A 23,949-nucleotide genomic window follows, 5' to 3' on the forward strand; every position below is an offset into this window, starting at 1 on the left:
TCTGATAAATTGTCTTCTGTCCTCCCCTTCAAATCTGCTTAAACAAAATACTGGCTTCCATGTTGACAACCTAAGCGTTCCATGGAGGAGCAATTTATGCAAGTTGATGAATTGTGAGTGGTTGCCCTGTTCTAAAGGTATTTGCCAATAGATGATACTGTGAAGGTTCACATTCTATGATATATTGGCCTAGAATTTGCAGTTAGTGGCAAAGCGAGGGCACTTGCCATTTCTTAAGTAAGTCATACTGAGTGATCTAGCAAACTCTGAGGTGATGATTTAATCTCTTCTGCTGTTTAGGAGCATTGTAACTGATTGTGATATTCTTTCTAGGCACTCATAGCATGGAACAGCAGTGATATTGTTGGCCTGTCGTAGCTGCCAATCACATTAAAGAATTTTCATGCTATCCTAAAAAATGTAAAGCACCAAAATAAAGGCATTTGGGAAAAAATAATTTCTTGAGAGAAATTTAAAAGTTGGGAGCATCTATCCAGAGATGTAAATCAAAGTTAAAGCATTTTACAAAAAAAGCAAACTTTTGAATAAGTTATTTTTAAAAATAGCTTAAATATTTTATTTAATCATGATTATTAAGTAATTTTTCAGGTTAAGTTCTTTTCATTAAATTTTATTAATTTCATTGTTTTTGAAAATCTAGTCTCACACGAATAAATCAGATGTGTGCTGTAAGTAGATCCACAATACTATTAGGGAGTTCCAGGATTTTGACCTGACAATGTTGAAGCACCAGTCTCTGACGGATTGCTTTTCTCACTGTCTCCCTGTGTCTCACTACCACTACACTCCCCTCACTAATTCAATCCTTCCAAGCATCTCTGGCAAATCTCTCTGCCAGTATGTTAGTCCCCTTCCAATTCATGTGCAATTGTTTCTTCTTATACAGGTCTCTTCTATCCCAGAAGCAATTCCAATTATCCAAACATGTGAATCCTTCTCTCCCGCAACTGCTCCTCAGCTACTGATTTATCTTCTCTATTCTTACCCTCACTAGCTCATGGCACTAGGAGTAATCTAGGTATTACTACCTTCGAGGACCTTTTTAAATTCCTGCCTCACATCCTATATTCTCTCCTCAGAATCTCATTCTTTTTTCTTCCTATGTTGTTAGTGTCTATTGTGTACAACCATCTCCTGCTGGTCCCTCTCCTCTTTGAGAATATTCTGCACCCTCTCAGCGATATCCTTGATCTTGGCATCAGGGAGGCAACACATTATTCTGATGTGTTGTTGTTGACCACAGAAACATCTGTCTGTGTCTCTGACTAAAGATTCCCCTATCACAATCAACCGCTTGGAACTTGGCGCATATCTCGTTACATAAGAGTCAGTCCAGTACCAGAAATAGGGCTGTTAGCGTTGTGTTCCCTAAGAGTGCCCCCCCCGCCTCACATTTTCCAAAACAATATAATTATTTGAGACGGGGATAGCCACAGGAGATTCCTGCACTCGTTGCCTTCCCCTCTTACCTTTCCTGAAGGTAACTCATCTACCTGACTGTATCTATGGTTTTTCTTCCTTCCTGCATCTGCTATCCATTGCACCCCTTAGCTCCTGTAAATTCCTCATTGCTTCTAACTGATACTCTGACGGATCCATGTTATCCAATAGGATTCGCAACCAAACACACTTCTTGCAGACATAATAATCAGTAACGTGGAAACGTTCCCTATTCTTCCATGTCTGACAGGAGGAGCACATTACTCTACTAAAGGCCTTCTTTGAACCTTAAGAATTGACAGACCCAGAAAATAGCCCAGACTTACTGCTCTAAAAATACATCTCCAGACTAACTTAGTACCTATGTTTTATATTGTTAAAGTTTAATCAAGGGACCAATTTCAATATGATTGAGTTTTTTTGAAGAAGTAACGAAGAGGATTGATGCGTGCAGAGTGGTGGATGTGATCTATATGGACTTCAGTCAGACATTTGACAAGGATCCTCATGGTAGACTGGTTAGCAAGGTTAGAACACATGGAATACAGGGAGAATTAGCTATTTGGTTACAGCACTGGCTCGAAGGTTGAAGACTGAGGGTGGTGGTGGAGGGTTGCTTTTCAGAATGCAGACTTATAACTAGCAGTGTACCGGAAGGATCGGTGCTGGGTCCACTGCTTTTCGTCACTGATATAAATGATTTGGATGTGAACATAGGAGGTATGGTTAGTATGTTTGCAGATGACACCAAAATTGGAGATGTAGTGGACAGTGAAGAAGGTTACCTCAGTGTACAATATGTTCTTGATCAGATGGACCAATGGGCTGAGGAATGGCTGATGGAGTTTAATTTAGATAAATGTGAGATGCTGTATTTCGGAAAAGCAAATCAGACAGGACTTATACACTTAATGGTAAGGTTCTGGGGAGTGTGGCTGAACAAAGAGACCTTGAAGTGCAGGTTCATAGTTCCTTGTAAATGGAGTAGCGGGTAGGTAGAAGAGTGAAGGAAGAGTTTGGTATGCTTTCCTTTATTGGTCAGAGCATCGAGAATAGGAGTTGGGAGGTCATTTTGCGGCTGTACAGGACTTTGGTTAGGCCACTTTTGGAATACTGTGTGCAATTCTGTTCTCCCTGCTATGGGAAGGATGTTGTGAAACTTGAAAGGGTTCAGAAAAGATTTACAAGAATGTTGCCAGTGTTGGACGTTTTGACCTATAGGGACTACCTGATTAAGCTGAGGCTGTTTTCCCTGGAGCATCATTGAGGGGTGACCTTTATAGAGGTTTATAAAATCATGAGGGGCATAGATAAAGTGAATAGTCAAGGTCTTTTCGTGGGTGGGGGAGTCCAAAGCTTAAGGCGAGAGGAGAAAGATTTAGAAGGCATTTAAGGGGCAACTTTTTCACGCAGAGGGTGGTGTGTGTATGGAATGAGTTTCCAGAGGAAGTAGTAGAGGCTGGTATAATTACAGCATTTAAAAGACATCTGGATGTGTGTATGAATAGAGGGGAATGGGCCAAATGCAGGCAAATGGGACTGGATTAATTTAGGATATCTACACGAGTTGGACCGAAGAGTCTGTGTCCAGGATGTAGAGCTCTGTGACTCTAAATCAGGGTGGTAAGTGGCTTGGAGGGGAACTTGCAAGTGCTGGTGTTCCCATGTATCAGTTTCCTTTGTCCTTCTAGATGGAAATAGCCGGGAGTTTGTAAAGTGCTTTCTTATGAGTCTTGATGAATTTCTGCTGCTGAGGAAGTGAATGCTTGTTGATGTGCCAATCAAGCAAGCTGCTTTGTCCTGGATGGTGTGAAGCTTCTTGAGAACTGTTGAAGCTGCACTCATGGGAAGTATTCCATCACATTCCTGACTTATGACTTGTAGCTAGTGAACAGGCTTTGGGAAGTCAGGAGATGAGTTACTTGCTGCTGACCTTTTCTTGAAGCTGCAGTGTTTATATAACTAGTCCAGTTCTTTTCAATGGTAATCCCAGGCTGTTGACAGTGGCGGGTTCAGTGATGTTAACAGCATTGAATATCAAAGGTTAGTGGTTAAACTTCTCTTATTGGAGAAGAGCATTGCCTGGTATTTATGTGGCGCACCTGTTACTTGCTACTTTTCATCCCAAGGCTGCATGTTGTCTGGGTTTTGCTGAATTTGGACATGGGCTGCTTCAGTATTTGGGAAGACATGAATCGTGCTAAACATGTACTCATCAGTGAACACCCACATTTGTGACTTTAGGATGGAGGGATTATCATTGATGAAACAGCTGGAGGACACTACACTGGGAACTCCTGCAGCGATGGCTGACCTCCAACAATCGCAATCATCTTCCTTTGTGCTGGTAGGACTCTAACCAGTGGTAGTTTTCCCCTGATTCCCATTATCTCCAATTTTGCTAGGGCTCCTCAATTACTCTGTCTTTCTGGTCTTAATATCAAGGGCGAGAAAGTGAGGACTGCAGATGGGCAGTCACTTTCAATTCACCTCTGGAATTCAACTGTTCTGTCCACGTTTGAACCAAGACTTTAATGAGGTCCCTTTCAGAACCTAAAGTGATTGTCAGTGAGCTGGCGCTTGCTTAGCAATAACTACTTGGTGGCATTGTTGATGATCAATGGTAGAAGGATGGGGGACAATTGACCAGGCTGGATTTGTCCTTTGTGTGTGCAAGAGATACTTGAGAAAGTTTCCACATTGTTAGTTGAACACCAGTGTTGCAGTTGCACCGGAGCAACTTGGCCAGGGGTATAGAAAGTATTGGAGCACGTTCTTCAGCTGTGTTGCTAGAATATTGTCAGGGCCCACGAACTTAGCAGTATTCAGTGGCTTCAGCCATTTCCTGAAATCATATGGAGTCAGTTGTCATATTCTGTAATTTAAAAATCCAGCATGTCAGCCATTTGACGGGTGGATCTGGTGCTGGGTGACTGAGTACGAAGCTGGGTTGGTAGAAGGTGGGGTGTTGATGCACAAGGTGTTGGGGATGAGGGGCAGGTAAATGAAGTGTTCACAGTAGTTGTGGGGGGGGGGTAAGTGTCATGCCACAGACTGGGAATGGATAATGTGTGGAGGTTGTGATGGGGTGGGGGCAAGGTCATCTGGAGATGAATATTCGATTTTGAGCTGGAGGTTCCAATCCATTAGTGAGGTAAGGTGATATTGACTGGGGTCTGTGGGGTGTAAGGGTTTGAGGGATGTGTAGTTGGGGCTTTGTGAAGAAGTTTGACTAGATAGTTAATAACCTAACTTCTTCTGAGTGACTATTTACTGATTTTAGATAGATACTTTCAGAGGTTTTGAAGTGTACTGGAACTGCCTGATGGAATCTTCAATTTCCAAGGCAATTATTCTGAGTCAGCCATAATCTGGATTCTGCAGGATCTCCATGCAAAACTAATTTATACAATAGAAGTTACTGTCTGGCCACTGGAAAATCTAGGCTTTGGTTAGGAGGAGGGCGTGCAATGCAAGTAAAGCAGGCCGCCAATGCTGTGACATGCAAAGCGAATGACAGAAGGCAATGTTAAAGAAACTGCACTTCCATCCATCCAGCAGGAGATATCCAGCTTGAGCATAATAAGATGGATGAAGAAAGAATCCTATGTTCATATCAGAGACAGCAAAATTGATCATAAACCAATACAAACACAAGAGGCTACTTTTCTTCTACCTCCTTTTCCCTTCACCCGCCCTCCTCACCCATCTCTTCCACCTGTTTTTTTTCCTCTCCTTCCCTGCGACTTTTACTTGTTTCACTATTGCCAGGCATTCTCCCCTTTTCTTCCCTATTGCCTCTCCTTCTGGACCTTTCTCTTCTTTTTCACACATCTCTTCCACCCCTCCCCTTCTTCCCCAGTCTCTTCCAATCTTTGTTCTCCCTCCCCTTCCATGCTTTTCCTCCCCCCAACTATTCTCTTCCCTCCTCTCCCAACCCCTGCAATTGCAATCCTTCCACTGCTGCCAGCATTGGAAGGCATTGCCTGGGTATGTCAGAGGCAAGGAAGGAGATTGCAGGGGCTCTGACATTAACTTTCAAATCTTCTCAGGCCACAGAATGATTGTCAGAGGACTAATCTGAGCGTAGCTAATGTGGTGCCATTATTCAAGTAGGATGATAAGGATAAACCAGAAAAATACAGGCCATCTGAAGTGGGGTAACTATTGGAGAAATTTGAGAGACACCATTTACAGAGTAAAGGATCAATCATGGATGGTCAATATAGCTTTCTCAGGGGAGATCACCTCCAAGAAATTTAATTGAACCTTTCAAGAAGGTGGTTAGGTGTGTGGATGAGGATAGTAAAATATACATTGAATTTTTTGACAGTCTCACATGGCAGACTGGTTAAGAACCTAAGAACCCATTGGATCCAGGGCAGTTTGGCAAATTGGATCCAAAATTGACTTAATGGCAGGAGCAATGGTTGATGATAGAAAGTTTTTTTTTGAGGAGGCGTTTATCCAGTGGTGTAACACTGGGTACATTGCTGGGTCTCTTGCTATTTGTTATGAACATCAATGATTGAGACAGGAATGTAGGAGATATAACAGTAATTTGCAGATTCAAGAGTCATTATTTAAATACAAATAATGTGAAAGGTTTTGGAGATTAGTGCCATTCTCCCACTTGAAAGTCATAATGCTCTTTCACAGTTGGTGCAGATACGCACTGTGGGTCAAATGGCCTCTTTTTTTTCCAATTAACAATTCTGTTATTCCATAAGAAGCCAGTAGGGTTCAAAGGTCAAATGGATAATATTGGAAGCTTTGCAAATCATTGTAGCCAAAGGTGTAATACTGATGCATTCTTTCACAACATCCAAAATAACTTTTGGGTGCTTGAGGAGGTGTGTTTCTATTTACTCGGATGGAAATTTTGTTTCATTAATAAGGCTGTCTAAAATGTGTAAAACATGATTTTCTGCTTCACTGAAAGTTTTAAGTGAACAAGTGAGGAAATCTGTTTTTATTTTCTGCTTGTGAAATCATACATGCATTCACAAAGTTATATATCTTCTAAACTGTGCAAATAATTGTTTAACTTGATTGATAACTCTATTTGCAGGATGATCCTGTCCTACGAGGCAATTCAAACAGTAAATCATCTGCTGACAAAGATTACAGGTTGGTATTGCTGAAGTTTATCTTTAGATTTGGAAAAACGTATATATTGAGCTATGAACAAAACATATTAGACAATGCTTTGAGTAATTTATAAAATATTAGTCGACTGTTTATTCCTTATTTCTCAAGACAATAGCATGGACAGATCCAACACACTTACATTGTAACAGACAAAAGCTTATCCTTGAATCCACAGACCTTTGCAAACTGAAGAGAAGCTTCAGTACAATAAGTCAGATTGGAATTAAAATCCTGGATTCTTTCATTAACACCTTAACCAGCTGTTTATCTGCAGCTATCTCTTGGATTAAATATTTTATCTTAGTGATGGTCATGAGGGCTGCTGGATAAAGAACATCCCATTCAGAAAAAAGTTGTGAGTTGAATTGGGCATCACAGCATCTCACTCTACGAGTATGTCAAGTACTGCCAGCCCCCCTTAACATTCCCCAATATGGCAAGCATTAGCAGCGGCACCAGCTGGAAGGAAGGGATGAGAGAAGTGTGTCTTTGGGATCTTAATTTCTCCAACTAACATAGCTTTCAGCAGACACTGCCCATGCAACCTTACAATGTGCTGCTAAGAAGTGATGGAAAACTTTGCACGCTGGTGGGCACCTATTGAGAACAAGCAAGTGACAAGATCTGCTTGGCTATCATAGTAATTTGCAGTTGGGATGAGAAATTGGAGGTGCCAAGGGAGGCCTAAGTATTCCTTGTGGAGTTGGGATGTACACTTATGGTTTTTGTAGCCTCATGAGGAAACTTTTAAAATTTACCTGGAGTTCAATCTCTAAAATAATCTGGAAAATCAACCCTGCCAGTTTGAAAGTGTGTTTGCAAACCTGCTTAATTCAGGAAATTAAAATGTTGACCTGAGTAAATGAACTAACCTGTCCAATTTTGAATTCCCACCTCCAACCTGCTTTCAGTAGGTTGTGAAGACTATATCTTTTTATTTTTATGTTTGGTTTGTGAACCAAGGTGGATAAAGACTGCTTTAAGCAAAGGACTGTGGAAGGAGTTGCTGCGCATGTATAAACAAGTGACTAGAACTCATTCCGAATTGTATTTACACCATTGCTGCACTCAAGCAATAGGAGAAGATGTTTGAGATCCAAAGGTACTGTGGGGGTGTGCGCAAAGCAAGCTTTATCCAGCGACAAATTGGTTTTCAATTAGAACCAGTTTTTGTGCACTAGGATTCATCAGCATGACAACAACTGTCTGGCTCCTGGGCAAATGGACAGCTTCTGTTTGAGTGATACAGAAGCAGAAGATTGTCAGACTACAAGAGACAGCATCTCTTTTTCTCTCTCTGCAGTGAAGTAATTAAAAACTGGAAGACAGCTAACTGTTCCCTCCAACCATTTTCTATAAGCTGTTACCTCTAACCTGTGAAAGAAAAACTGACTTTCAATTTAGTCCATGATGGAGGACGGGAAAAATTTCTGGCTGTAACAGCTGCTCCTTTTTTTTGAGGTATTTTAGGTGTTGGCGGTGATTTCCTCAAATTCCAGGAGCAGCAATCACTTTTATATGCTGTTGCATTGTTTTGGAACTTTGGGAAAAAAAAGTCAAAACAACAGAACTTTTCAAAGGGAGAAGAATAGACAAAGGAAGCACATGGTGAGGTCAGTGCAGGGGAGAGGGAGAGAGAGAGAGAAACCCACATTGCTAACTGACAGAGTTAGCAGTTACTGCCTTCGCTGTTGAACTCACGTATCGCTGGACATCGGAGTGCTTCTGGGAAAATTAAAAAACAGTGAAATTCACAACTGATCTTGGAGGAACCTTTTGGGAGATGTCACTGCACAGAAACAGATTAGTGGATGTTTTAAGCGTGGTCTTAAAATAAGTCTGCAATAGTGAGTAGAGTGAGATCTTTCTTGATTATATGTTTTATTGAGCTATGTCTCTTAATTAAACTTAAACTATAAGCCATAAGTATTAATTTAACCTGAGCAGTGTTTTGTAGAGGAATAAGACATTGCTATTTTCTGGGTCTGTAGATTGAAAGAGCAAAAATGGCCTTCAGTAGAGTGAAATGCTCTTCTTGTCAGATGTGGGAGTTTAGGGAGAGTTTATGGATTACTGAGAATTTTATCTGCAATAAATGCCATTGGTTGTGAATCCCATCAGATCAAATGGATCGGTTGGAGAGGCAGTTAGAGTCCAGGAGGAATTTGCAAGAGCAAGGGAGTGTGATGGATGGCAGTTATAGGAAAGGGGGAGAGTCTCAGATACAGTCACATAGATGGGTTAACTCCAGGAAAGGTAAGAGAGGTAGGCAGGTAGTGCAGGAGTCTTCTGTGGCTATCCTTATTTCAAACAAGTATTCTGTTTTGGAAGATGTAGGAGGTGATGGATTCTCAGGGGAACGGAGCACAAACAGCCTAGTTTCTGGTAAGGAGACTGGCTCTAATGTAATGGGAGGTACGTCGGGTTCCAAGCGATCGATCGTGTTCAAGAACTCTCTAGTCCGAGGTACAGACAGATGTTTCTGTGGCCAGCAGCGAAAAATCAGAATAGTGTGTTTCTTCCCTGGTGCCAGGATCAAGGATGTCTCAGAAAGGGTACAGAATGTTCTCAAGAGGAGCCAGCAGGAGGTCATTCTACGCATTGGAACCAACGACATAGGAAGGGAAAAGATTGAGATTATGAAGGGTGATTACAGAGAGTTAGGCAGGAATTTAAAAAGGAGGTCATCGAGAATAGTAATATCTGCGTAACTCCTGGTGCTGTGAGCTAGTGAGAACAGGAAGAGGACGATAGAGCAGATGAATGCATGGCTGAGGAGCTGGTGTATGGGAGAAGGATTCACATTTTTGGAACGTTGCAAGCTGTTTTTTGGTCGAAGTGACCTGTACAAGAAGGACTGATTGCACCTAAATTGGAAGGGAGCTAATATACTGGCAGGGAGATTTGTTAGAGCTGCTCGGGATGATTTAAACTAGTAAGGGAGGAGGAGGAGTAGTGGCGTTTTTGATAAGGGATAGCATTACAGCTGTACTGAGGGAGGATATTCCTGGAAATACATCCAGTGAAGTTATTTGGGTGGAACTGAGAAAGAAGAAAGGGATGAACTCTTATTCAGATTGTATTGTAGACCCCCGAATAGAGGGAAATTCAGAAACAAATTTGTAAGGAGATCTCAGTTATCTGTAAGAATAATAGAGTGGTTATGGTAGTGAATTTTAACTTTCCAAACTGGGACTGCCACAGTGTTAAGGATTTAGATGGAGAAGAATTTAAGTGTGTACAAGAAAATTTTCTGATTCAGTATGTGGATGTACCTACTAGAGAAGATGCAAAACTTGACCTACTCTTCGGAAATAGGGCAGGGCAGGTGACTGAGGTATTAGTGAGGGAGCACTTTGGGGCCAGCGACCATAATTCTATTAGATTTAAAATAATGATGAAAGGATGGACCAGATCTAAAAGTTGAAGTTCTAAATTGGAGAAAGGCCAATTTTGACAGTATTAGGCAAGATCTTTCGCAAGCTGATTGGGGGCAGATGTTTGCAGGTAAAGGGACGGCTGGAAAATGGGAAGCCTTCAGAAATGAGATATTGAGAATCCAGAGAAAGTATATTCCTGTCAGGGTGAAAGGAAAGGCTGGTAGGCATAGGGAATGCTGGATGACTAACGAAATTGAGGGTTTGGTTAAGAAAAAGAAGGAAGAATATGTCAGGTATAAAGAGTGGCTCTTTAGAAGAGTATAAAGGCAGTAAGAGTATAGGTAAGAGGGAAATCAGGAGGGCAAAAAGGGGACATGAGATAGCTTTGGCAAATATAGTTAAGGAGAATCCAAAGGGCTTTACAAATACATTAAAGACAAAAGGGTAACTAGAGAGAGAATAGGGCCCCTCAAAGATCAGCAAGGCCGCCTTTGTGTGGAGCTGCAGGAGATGAGGAAGATACTAAACAAGTACTTTGCATTAGCATTTACTGTGGAAAAGGACATGGAAGATATAGACTGTAGGGAAATAGATGGTGACATTTTGAAAAATGTCCATATTACAGAGGATGAAGTGCTAGCTTTCTTAAAATGCATAAAAGTGGATAAATCTCCAGGACCTGGTCAGGTGTACCCTAGAACTCTGTGGGACGCTAGGGATATGATTGCTGGGCATCATACTGAGATATTTATATCGTCAATAGTCACAGGTGAGGTGCCGGATGACTGGAGGTTGGCTAACGTGGTGCCAGTATTTAAGAAAGGTGGTAAGGATAGTTCAGGGAACTATAGACCAGTGAGCCTGACATCAGTAGTGGGCAAGTTGTTGGAGGGAATCCTGAGGGACAGGATGTACATGTATTTGGAAAGGCAAGGACTGATGGGGGATAGTCAACATGGTTTTGTGTGTGGGAAATCTTGTCTCACAAACTTGATTGATTTTTTTTGAAGAAGTAACAAAGAGGATTGATGAGAGCAGAATGGTGGACGTGATCTCTATGGACTTCAGTAAGGCATTTGACAAGGTTCCCCATTGGAGACTGATTAGCAAGATTAGATCTCATGGAATACAGGGAGAACTAGCCATTTGATTACAAAACTGGCTCAAACGTAGAAGACAGAGGGTGGTGCTGGAGGGTTGTTTTTCAGACTGGAGGCCTGTGACCAGTGGAGTGCCACAAGGATTGGTGCTGGTTCCTTCATTACTTATATAAATGATTGGGATATGAGCACAAGAAGTATAGTTAATAATTTTGCAGATGACACCAAAATTGGAGGTGTTGTGGACAGCGAAGAAGGTTATCTCAGATTACAATAGGATCTCGATCAAATGGGCCAGTGGGCTGAGAAGTGGCAGTTGGAGTTTAATTCAGATAAATGCGAGGTGCTGCATTTTGGGAAAGCAAATCTTAGCAAGACTTATACACTTAATGGTAAGGTCCTAGGGAGTGTTGTTGAACAAAGAGACTTTGAAGTGCAGGTTCATAGCTCCTTGAAAGTGGAAATGCAGGTAGGTAGGATAGTGAAGAAGGTGTTTAGTATGGTTTCTTTTATTGGTCAGAGTACAGGAGTTGGGAGGTCATGTTGTGGCTGTACAGGACATTGCTTAGGCCACTGTTGGAATATTGCATGTAGTTCTGGTCTCCTTCCTATCGGAAGGATAATGTGGAACTTAAAAGGGTTCAGAAAAGATTTACAAGAATGTTGCCAGGGTTGGAGGATTTGAACTATAGGGAGAAGTTGAATAGGCTGGGGCTGTTTTCCCTGGAGCACCGGAGGCTGAGGGGTGACCTTGTGGAGATTTATAAAACCATGAGGGGCCTGGATAGGATAAATAGACAAAGTCTTTTCCCTGGGTGGGGGGAGTCCAGAACTAGAGGGCATAGGTTTAGGGTGAGAGAGGAAAAATATAAAAGAGACCTAAGGGGCAACGTTTTCACGCAGAGGGTGGTACGTGCATGGAATGAGCTGCCAGAGGAAGTGGTGGAGGCTGGTACAATTGCAACATTTAAAAGGCATTTGGATGGGTATATGAATTAGGGTTTTGGAGGGAAGTGGGCCAGGTGCTGGCAGGTGGGACTAGATTGGGTTGGGATATCTGGTCGGCATGGACGAGTTGGACCGAAGGGTCTCTTTCCGTGCTGTACATCTCTATGACTCTATAACTGATAGGACTTAGATAGGAAAACTGGACATCAGAAGGATTTAGAAGCAAAAGGGACACGTCATCAAATCTCCTGGACTGATGATACTGTATTTCTCAGTATTTTACCCTCCATCATCATAACTTTATTTTTGTTTGTCTATGTGTGCCTGCATCTGTGTAGTGGTTTAGGAAGGTGATACAGTTTAGACTTAGAGTTAGAAGTTGACTGTTCACATTTTGTTTTTCTGGGTTTCAAACTGATATATGTTAGCAAATTGTAGTTAGGTACAGAAACCTGGTAAGTGTTTTTTTGTTGACCATAGTCCACCAGACAGGTAAACTGGGGCACTTTGAGTAATTTGATTAAAGTCTTGAACTGTTGTGATGAATTTGCGAGTTGTGGGGCTTGACTATCAGCGCATTGTTGCAAATGGATCATGACAAGAGTTTGGAGAATCATCTCTGATGATTTTGAAACAAAGGCAACATAGATTTAGGTGTAGTATTAGTAAGTGATAAAGGATTAAAAGGAACACCAGGTTTGGTACTACAAAAGCAAATGACATTGAAAACTGCTAGAAACTCCTCCAGGTGGCACCATCGCTCCTGACAAGCTTGAAGCAGATTATAAAGGCAGGCTTATTGCATTGGCAAGTAAGTTGGAAGTGGAAATGCTTAGAAACAGACATAATCAAAGGGCTGGCATGGAACCGGTTCATATTGAGTTTCAATTGAAACAGCTTGAGCATGAGGAAAATCTTAAAGCAACTCCAAATAGAAAAAAACTAGCTGGAGCAGAATTCCAAAGAACTGAGGAGCTGTTAGGAACTCCAAAGGTCTTTGGAAATGAAAAAAAGGTGAAAATTGAATTTAAGAAGCTGGAACTAGAGTTGCAAGCAAGAAAGGGGAGAAAGAATTTTAGGCTTAAAATGATGCAGGTTTTTAAACAAAAACAGAAACTGTTTTGCGGCACGGTGGCACAGTGGTTAGCACTGCTGCCTCACAGCGCCAGAGACCCGGGTTCAATTCCCGCCTCAGGCGACTGACTGTGTGGAGTTTGCACGTTCTCCCTGTGTCTGCGTGGGTTTCCTCCGGGTGCTCCGGTTTCCTCCCACAGTCCAAAGATGTGCAGATCAGGTGAATTGGCCATGCTAAATTGCCCGTGGTGTTCGGTTAGGGGTAAATGTAGGGGTATGGGTGGGTTGCGCTTCGGCGGGGCGGTGTGGACTTGTTGGGCCGAAGGGCCTGTTTCCATTCTGTAATTAATCTAATCTGAACAGAGCTGTGTTAGGAAGTATCCAAATCATAACCTGGAATCCAGTGAGGAAATGTTTAAGTTTGTACAGGGCCGACCAAAGTTTGAGGAGAAGGATGTGGAGGCATTCGTTTACTATTTTGAGAAAATAGTGAGAGGTTATTTGGCTAAAGAAATGCTGGGACATTGCCCATTCAAAGTAAAGTGACAAGTAAAACACAGGAAATTTATGCTTCACCATCTGAGGGCATTTCTAGGGGTTATGAAGCTGTAGAAACAACTAGGAGAAAGTGAGGACTGCAGATGCTGGAGATCAGAGCTGAAAATGTGTTGCTGGAAAAGCGCAGCAGGTCAGGCAGCATCCAAGGAGCAGGAGAATCGACGTTTCGGGCATGAGCCCTTCTTCAGGAATGAGAAGAGTGTGCCAAGCAGGCTAAGATAAAAGGTAGGGAGGAGAGACTTGGGGGAGGGACGTTGGAAATGCGATAGGTGGAAGGAGATTAAGGTGAGGGTGATAGGCCGGAGTGGGGGTGGGGGTGGAGAGGTCAGGAAGAAGATTGCAGGTTAGGAAGGTGGTGCTGAGTTCGAGGGTTGGGACTGAGACAAGGTGGGGGGAGGGGAAATGAGGAAACTGGAGCTGAAGAGCTTCTGGGCAGAGGAGATGACCTGGGGTATGCAGTGAGAGAGAGACTCACTGAAATCCTTGTAGAGGGAGGAAGAGAGCTTCTTCAAGGAAGGCATCCTTGCAAGAGGATTCGCAGTAGGTTAAAATCTTCTAGGAGAAAGTGAGGACTGCAGATGCTGAAGATCAGAGCTGGGTGTTTACGAGTTAATACCTGAGCTATGTAGGTAACAATTTTGGTACTTAACTAAACAGCCTGGGCAAACATGCACTGAATTTGGAACATTAAGTAATTTTGACGAATGGGTACAAGCATTAGAAGGAAAAACAATGTATGAAATGCTCTCTAAAGATTTTCTTGGATGAATTAATAAAACTTGTTTTTCAACATTACAAAAAGTAAAGGGTTGCGGCTTCTACGCAGGTAGCAGTAATGGCTAATGATTATGAACTGATTCATAAATTTAAACCTTTTTCCTGTCATCCTCCTAAATCAGAAAGGGAAAGAAAGTAAATCTGTGAAAGGCAGATGAGTAATCGGGATAATGAGTGGATAGTTGGGAATGCTGTAAGATATCCTCTGGTTAGAGAGGAAAGAACTGACAGTGGAAGTGAAAATCGAAGGCCATAGTGTTTCCATTATGACAGTGGGATGCATTCATTGACAATTCTAGAGGTTGCAAGGGAAGCTTATGAGACTTACTGAGATTTATAAGACTGAGAGTCCAAAAGAGAAACTCAAAAAGAAGATGGCACGGATCAAAAGATATTGCAACTATAATCAAAAGATCTGAGGAAACACTGTTGTAAAAGCAGCAAGAGTCAGTAGGGAAGATGAGATATAAAAACAATTTTGGTCTGAAGGAAAGATTGCTTCAAATAATTGTCAAATCCATAGCTATATTAAGAGACACAAGATCTACACAAAGCCCTACTGGAGAAGGATTTAGCTTTCTCCAAGTCCTCAAATGGGATAAGTGAAGATTTTCCTGGTTCCTTTGTACAAAGTCCAAAGTGACTGTGCCTTGTTGTTTGGACCAGTGGTAGTCAGAGTTGTTAAAAAGTTAACCATGGAAAATGTTGATTTATTCCAGGGGAATGATTTGGCAGGCGTAAAAATTATGGAAAGTCCAAGTGAGGATAAAGAGATGGAACAGTTACAAGAACAGGCTTCATTCAGTTGTGTTGTGACCTCAATTAGGTGTTAGAATGGCTGAAACCCTTATTTACAAATGAGGATAGTTCAAAGGAAGTGTTTGTCTTCATTCATTAGTTGAGGCTGAAAGTAGATCTGGATGTAAATAAGCTTGCAAGACAGCTTATACTGAAGCTGGAGGAGATGTGGAGTACTATTACATTAATTATTGAGTTCTAATAAGGAATTGGAAACACCCTGATAGACTTGGATGAAGAATAGACTGTTGTTTATCAAACTGTGGGACTGTCCAGTTGTCTTAAGGAGATATTACAAGTGGCATATGAAGTTCCTGTGACAGGACATGTAGAATATGGAAAATGTGAGTATTGATAATCAGGCATTTTACATGGTCGAGAGTTTGTAAGAACATAGTGCATTCCTGGGAAAAACAAATGTCCGGCAGTAAGTAAACCTCAACATTGTAATTAAACTAGCATCTTTAATACCAATGCTATTTTTTGAAGGACCATTCAGTTGCATGTTAATACATTGTATAAGATCATTATCAATAATGAAAGTAGGATACTTGTACATCCTTACAATTATGAATGTGATCTATCAATTTCTAGAAACTATTCCTTTAAGGATAATTACAGCTAATGTAGTAGTGGAAAATTTGACTTTTTTCACTCATTGTGGCCTACCAGGCACCATTTGCAGTTTTGGTATATAACAATTGAAGTCAATTGCAAATTATTTGCAAATACACGAGCTTTGCAGATATACCATCAGACTCTCAAAACCACGATTTAGACATACTGTGATGCACACTTACACGATTGGGAGAAACTACTAGATTTTCTACATATATTCCCCAAATCGATCTTTGGGTTTAGTCCATTTGAATTGATCCTGGCTGTAAGAGGTCTGCTAAAATGTTTTAAGGAGAAGTTCTCAGGACAAAATATTCATGGGTGAGGTGCCAGAAGACTGGAAGTTAGCCAACATGGTGCCATTATTTAAGAAAGGTGGTAAGGAAAAGCCAAGGAACTATAGACTGGTGAGCCTGACATCAGTGGTGGGCAAGTTGTTGGAGGGGATTCTGAGGGAGAGGCTTGACATGTATTTAGAAAGGTACGGACTGATTAGGGATAGTCAGCATGGCTTTGTGCATGGGAAATTATGTCTCACTAATTTTTTTTTAAGAAGTGACAATGAGGATTCGTGAAGGCAGAGCAGTGGAAGCAAGGTTTGAGAAGATTTGTAGCTCAGGTTATGGTTTTGGATGTAGGTTTGCTTGCTGAGCTGGAAGGTTCATTTCCAGACATTTCGTTACCCTACTAGATAACATCTTCAGTGGGCCTCAGGCGAAGCAATGCTGAAAATACCTGCTTTCTATTTATATGTTTGGGTTTCTTTGGGTTGGTGATGTCATTTCCTGTGGTGAAATCACTGCCTGTTCCTTTTCTCAGGGGGTGGTAGATGGGGTTTAACTGGATGTGTTTGTTGATAGAGTTCTGGTTGGAATGCTATGCTTCTAGGAATTCTCGTGCGTGTCTTTGTTTGGCTTGACCTAGGATGGATGTGTTGTCCCAGTCAAAGTGGTGTCCTTCCTCATCCGTATGTGAGGATACTAGTGAGAGAGGATCATGTCTTTTTGTGGCTAGTTGCTGTTCATGTATCCTGGTGGCTAGTTTTCTGCCTGTTTGTTTTTTGTTAACCTTAATCCAACAGACAGATAAACTGGGCCACTGAGTAATTTCATTAAATCTTGAACTGTTGTGATGACTCCAGGAGGAGTGGGGCTTAACTGTCAGCACATTTTCCCAACTGGGTCATGAGAAGGTTAAGGAGAAATACCAGAAGTCCCTCCTTGAAAGCACTGGCCTAAGCAGTTTTTGTAAAAGCACACTAAAGTACCCCTTGAAATAAGACTTGCAATTAATAAAGAATCTATAAAAGCTACATAAGTTCCTGCATTGGGGAAATGAGCAAATAATTGACATGGTATAGGTGAGTGTATAGTGATGCTGATAATGAGTTACATAACTAGACCTATGTAATATGAATTTTCTATCTATCCATTTGTGTGCCACTACAAACCTGAGCTGACCATTTCTAATTCCACTTTTCCCTCTTTTTGGTTACTTTTCACTTTACCCTTCTTAGATCTTTTCCTGTTTCCTGGTCTGATATTCTGTTCTTTCAAGGCCCCATCCCATCCCTTCAGTACTGTTGACTTTTCTCATCTCTTGCTGACATAAGAAGCTTGACTTCCTTTTAATTATAGTCACCCTTTGTGCTTCCTGGAGCAACCACCAGAAGGTCCAGTGAAGCAATTGTCATTATTTCCTTACACTAGCAATCCCAACTGCCCAATTCTATTCTCTAGTTTACCTTAAGCACTCAGTGAACTTGCCAGGCAGAATATTGTCAATCCCCTCGTTCACATCATCTCTTTCTTTGTCAACCTGTGGATTTGCTATCACTGCGTCTCTTTCCCATCTCCCTGCAGAATGATGTCCAGTTCTGAACAATGCCCTTGACTTCTAATAACTTGCTTTGGACAATTACATCAACATTAGCCATAGTTGAATTCTGCCTGAGAGGTGAGGACACCAGTGAACCTTTCACTCCCTTGCTGTATCTGCCACCATTTGTCCCAGGCCGTCAGTCACAATGTGACTTTTACTGCAAAATCATATTTTGATTTATCCTCCCTGTCATTTGGAATTCTCTCTTCCTCTGAACATCTCCACTTGTTCCGATGTCTCACCTCTTATTTAAAATCTTGGCATATGAAAATACTGAGCTTTCTTCACTTTTTTCCTTCAGTTTCTGTCCTGAGTGACTTATCCTTTCTGAAATTGATTTCCATCTTAATTTGTCATGCGCTGTCTCTCCTCTGAGTTCACTGTCTTATATGCTCCTTTCATACTTGACACTCCATATTCAGGAGGAAGTGAGGACTGCAGATGCTGGAGATCAGAGCTGAAAAATGTGTTGCTGGAAAAGCGCAGCACGTCAGGCAGGATCTGTCGATTCTCCTGCTCCTTGGATGCTGCCTGACCTGCTGCGCTTTTCCAGCAACACACTTTTCAACTCCATATTCAGTCATCCTTAACCTTCCCATCTTACTGCTACCACCATGTAAATCATAGGACCATAATTGCTGACTTTCTTACCTCTGCCCCAATTTCCCTTTCCCTCCCAAACCCACTTTCTTCTGAATCCAACCACTTAACAACTGCACTTCAGAATCCCAGCTTGCTGTCACAATGTTCTACCATTGTCTTAGTTACCATAAAAATATATACTTCCTCTCACTCATTCCCTTAGTATCACCCTCACCTCTACTCCAAAGAACTCTAACTTCTACTGTTATGAAGGACACATTATTTAACTATTCACTGATCTAGTTGGACACAAACTACTATCTGTCATTTGCCAAATGAGAGATAAATGCACATTATATTAGAGTCATCCTAGAATTAAAAGATAATTCTGTTTTTTTCTTTACTGCTAATTGCTGACTTAAACATCTTTTCCCATTTTTTTAACCTCACCTCCAAAAAAGTGCAAAAGGCTCAAGGACTAGTTCAACACTCAGATTGAGAACATTTAACCAGCTGCATGTGCCACTTCCCCTTCTTTCTTACCAGGACAAACTTCTTTGAAGGTTCTTCCCTATGGTATTCCTCAACCGACATCCTACTTTAGTTTCTTTCCAATCTGCCCTTGTGCTCCCTCTGAGCTTATTTTCTTCATGAGTTCCAAACCACCATCCCCCCACTGCCACCAAATCCACACTATTTCTCATGAACTGTTGACTATTTAACTTACCTCCTTGAATCCTTAACTGATATTATTGATGATTATGTTTCCCTGTCCTTCAGATCTTCTCAACAGCTAACCTTTTATCCCATTCTTGTAAAATGCCACTCCATCCCCCTTTCCTCTCATCAGCCCATTCAGGGCCTTTAATGTTGCAAATCACTTCCTCTGTTTCCTGAAACTCTGTGTTTGAATTTACCCATTAAGACTCCTCTCTCTGTCATAGTATTGAAAAGACTCCTGTCAAAGTCACAAATAACAAATCACACATGATTGAGAAAGGTAAACTATCCCTTTATACCTGGCTGCAGCCTTTGACACAGTTGAACACATCATCTTCTTCCAGTGATTCTCCATATTAGATTAGATTACTTAGTGTGGAAACAGGCCCTACGGCCCAACAAGTCCACACCGACCTGCAACACACCCAGACCCATATTGTCCAACAGTGTAGGAATGCACTAGAGCCATTGCATCTTATCTCTGCTGTCATAGCCACCTGCTGTGGCTTTTCTTTCTAATCATGCAATATTACCGATATTTTTGGCACCTTTCTACATCTTATCTAATAACTGCTCCTTCATGACATCATCTGAAAACACACTTTTGCTTCCACATATATTTATCGACTGTATCCATTTGATCTTTCATCCACTTTTCTCAACCCCTGCATTATCTTTAAATTGTCAGATTACTTCACAAAGATGAACCTATTTGCATTAATTGGTTACTTACAGTTTACTTAAGGTTTTAGGGGGTAAGTAATTTAGATATTTATAGGCAATATCAGGCAAGTTCTGAGGCGCCAACAAACTCGATAAACACAGCTACTAGGATAACATTAGATGAACATATGTCTTTGTTGCAATCGATATTTTTGTGATTTATGCCAAGTTAATTTTTTTTCTAAATGCTGCATGATTCTATCTCCAAGAAGTTTAAGAAATATATGAAAGAAATTAACAATGTTGGATTAAGATGGTATTACATTTTCCTAAGAAATTTAAATCATATCTAAACAAATACCATTTTGAAAGAGTTTTGAGAAGTACTAGAATAAAAACAATTTTGCAAGCATAATTCAATAAGAAATGGAGGTTTAATGGAAGACTTTTTTTCTGTAGGTGTATATCTCCACCAGTTCCTGCACTGAGGAACAAACCTCTCCAAATAGAGCAGAAGGAGCTCCATTCAATTCCAAACATGAATGCAGGCGAATGGTGCCAAAAGGCTCTATTTGCTAATGAATCAGACAATGACAGACCACCATCATCAAACTTTGTTCCTTATGTGCGCACAGATGAGGTGTACCATTTGGATCCTGATGCACCACTGTCAAGGCCTTCAACAAATGACCCACAATACAAACATTTCAATGGTATTTATGTAGCCTTGTTTTTCACTTAGGGAGCTCGTTTAAAAAGTGGTGAACATTGTACCTCTGGGCACAGATATCTGCTATAGCCCTGGCTTCTATTTCTCAATTTGTTTCATTCTTAAAACTACTATGGTTTGAAGTCTTTCCCTTGGCTTAATGTCCTAAAATAGTATTTTTTCAGCAGATCTCTTAAAATGTTCGCTGTGACTTGCAGTAAATTCTGGATCTTGAAAGAAATCCTGTTTAACAAACCATGCACTGTTCGATCTTTTCTATTTTAGAACATACGTAAATTGGAAAATGTTTTGTGGGTTAATACTTACAGATAGATGAATGCATGTAGTCATCGTTAAGATGATAGATGTGAATCTAGAAAACTGTGTAAGTCCTGTTTTAACAAATATATCCAAATTTTCTGTTTCATCTTTTGTTTCGGTTCAGATCACTTTCAGCAGCAAAACTATAACTCAGACCATTCAAGAGATCCTCTCCTGAACCCTGATTTGGTGAGAAACAGGGAACGACAACAAGCTATTCTCAAAGGTCTTTCTGAGCTTCGCCAGGTAATACTTAATCCATAAATTGATTCTGATACATTATATAAATTTTAAAATTTGTATACAAGTAGTCTTGCTTCTTGCAAACTATTGATTCTTTGCTTCATGCCAAACCAAATATGTAGCTGCCATCTTGATTGGTGTCTGTAGTGGCTTCCCAGTCCTATAAGTTTTTGTACTTCAACTTGACACAGACTAATGTCTCCCTATCTCCACCTTCCACAAATTGTAGCTCAGTCCCCTCCCTGGTACAGGGTACAGTTTTAGACAGGTCTTCTTTGAGCTGCAAAAAGAAGGGAGCTTCATAAAATAAAATGGCCTGGATTGTAAGTAACCTTGTGAAATGGTAAAACAATGCTAAACTGGAAGTTCTTCTGCATATATGCTTCTGATGTCGTTTTAACAAAAAGGTAGTTTCATGATTTTTTAAATTTAGTGTTATTTGTGATACTCGAGGAGTACTGCATGAGAAACAATACAACATTCAATAACAGGCATACAGATGAAAGCAAAATGCTACTAAAACATTAAACGTGACTGCTTTTGGAAAAATTGATGAAAAGATCAGATATTTCTGGCCAGGATGTATGCTGGTTGATTATGTCAGACAAAGATAATGAGTGACAGTCTTGATCGAGAAGGCAAGTGAGTCAGATAACTGAATGCATGTGGTACCAAATATAAACTGCAAATGAAAGAAGTATAGTTTCTGAGAATGCCACTTTAGTAGGGGTTGTGCTGAATTAAGAATAATAGTGATCTTTAGATGCTACATTTTTTTTGGAAATCAAGTACCAATGCAAATATGAAGAGGTGCAAGTATTTAAATGTATACTGTGCATTTTAAAATACTAATATTCAAAAACCACAATAGCCTGAAATCAATTTTATTTGTTTTATAGGGCCTAATGCAGAAACAAAGGGAACTGGAAACTGGTCTAACATCCAGTCCTGCACATGAAGATGAACAGTATTCAGTACCACCTCAAAATGTAGGATCACTTTGAAGCATCTCCCTCTTGCCAGCTGACCAACCCAAGTCTGGAAAATATTAAACTCAAATTTGATTAATCTGAGCTGATCAGTGATAGCACTAGGCAGTTGTAGCCCTTTAGAAATGATTGTTGGTTACTATTTTTGTTTTGTTTGTGTTATCTACAAAGTTTAAATATTAACATGGAAAAGATGCATCCATGGCCAGGTGATGCTTAGTTGTGCACAGAAGAAAAACATCTCATTAAACACCTTGGATGTTCCAAAGTATTCCATATCCAATAATTTACTTGCAGTGGTGTTGACCATTACCCAGTACCTACAGACCAAACAGATTAGCCACTGTCTGATTGCACATCATTTATTGATTCAAATGCCAGATTGCTTTGCAATTTCATTGCATTTGAAAATGATGTAGCTTCAGGTTTCTTTGGGCTACGTTTTTCCGATTTAAAAGCAGTGGTGAGAGGTATTGTTACTCCCAACTATGTTCAGTTGTCAGGATACAAACAATACTGGCAGGGTTGTATTTTTTTGCCCAATTTTTATTTACCCAAAATTGTGCAGATTGCTTTCATGAACTGATGATGGTTTTGTCATCACGATACATTATTAGCTTTGTACTCTGGATAAAGAGCGTATGAAAATACATTAGCAAAGAAAATTTTAGTCTCCCACAATTTGTTTAAGTTGACTCCTGAATTTAAGGGCTGACAAATGTTTGCATCATGTGAGAAGATAAACAGCCAAATCAAATAGGGTCAGATGCCTCTGCTTTCCAGTAGCTAATTACATCGTAAAGTTCAGGAGCAAAATGCTGAGAAATTAGTTTGGGTTAGCTAGAAAGCATCAAGTTTTTATGGAACACCATTAAATTTGTGTTAGCAATCAATTTTAAAAGTTTACATTTAAGGGAGACTTCGATATTGTCTGATTCAATTATAGATTTTATTTATGTAAAAGCACTGTTTTCATTTTCAACAGAGTGAAATAAATTCTGCTCATGATCTTTAAAATGAAAGGGATTGCAACAGTAATTCTTTAACCTTTATTATAGATCAATTATTTGTTTAATGCTTTGTCCAGAGAAGTAGTATTGTTTATTCCCTCTGCATTTGTGCTTGAGGCCTTGCGTGTCACTATGAGAGATCAAGTTCTCTGCAGTAATAGTTAAAGCATTTTAAATTATGTTCTCACTCCAGTGTAATGTGTTTACATGCTGCTAGAAATTCCAGTACATTAATGCATTTATTTGGAGGAAATTTAAGCAAAAACATGTGGGCGGCACAGTGGCCCAGTGGTTAGCACTGCTGCCTCACAGCGCCAGAGACCCGGGTTCAATTCCCGCCTCAGGCGACTGACTGTGTGGAGTTTGCACGTTCTCCCCGTGTCTGCGTGGGTTTCCTCCGGGTGCTCCGGTTTCCTCCCACAGTCCAAAGATGTGCAGGTCAGGTGAATTGGCCATACTAAATTGCCCGTAGGGGTAAATGTAGGGGTATGGGTGGGTTGCGCTTCGGTGGGTCGGTGTGGGCTTGGGCCGAAGGGCCTGTTTCCATACTGTAATGTAATCTAATCTAAAATTAAATTAATGCCATTCACGAGGATGGTAATAATTTAGATCGTAAAGAAGACATGCAAGAGCACAATGAGTCTGTTAATCCTAAATTGGTTGTCTGTGCAATTCTTCACATACATGATCACCTACAAATGTGCCCAATTGCAGAATCACATCTAATGTTAAGTTTAGCAAGTGTAGTCAGTTTGGGAGCTTGTTATGAATAGTCAGATGTGCTGTTTGATGCAATCCGCCAGTCTTTAGGAAATATGCATACATTGGATCACTCACATTCTGCCCATCAAATGGAGTATTAGAGTGTAGGAATGTGTTTTTGGCTTGATGACAACATCCTGTTGGTGACAAACATCATATTGTGAAGAGGAGGTGTGGTACATATGTACTGGATGCTACATATTA

The 23,949-nt window shown here is 40.6% G+C and overlaps 1 protein-coding gene across 2 annotated transcripts in view; it reads left to right on the forward strand.

The window, feature by feature from the left end:
* Positions 1–22,995, forward strand: part of ccdc66 (coiled-coil domain containing 66) — a 73,150-nt gene extending 50,155 nt beyond the window's left edge. For both annotated transcript variants that reach the window (XM_043708100.2, XM_043708099.2), the window contains 4 exons: positions 6,533–6,591; positions 20,171–20,424; positions 20,866–20,987; positions 21,884–22,995. In XM_043708100.2, the coding sequence (XP_043564035.2) occupies positions 6,533–6,591; positions 20,171–20,424; positions 20,866–20,987; positions 21,884–21,988 (540 nt within the window). In that variant the 3' untranslated portion in view covers positions 21,989–22,995. The remainder of the gene's footprint in view (positions 1–6,532; positions 6,592–20,170; positions 20,425–20,865; positions 20,988–21,883) is intronic.
* Positions 22,996–23,949: the final 954 nt, after the last annotated feature.

This window comes from Chiloscyllium plagiosum, unplaced genomic scaffold (assembly GCF_037043375.1).
Source record: "Chiloscyllium plagiosum isolate Xiang-an unplaced genomic scaffold, Cpla_swu_hap1 HiC_scaffold_14, whole genome shotgun sequence".
NCBI classification, from domain to species: Eukaryota; Metazoa; Chordata; class Chondrichthyes; order Orectolobiformes; family Hemiscylliidae; genus Chiloscyllium; species Chiloscyllium plagiosum.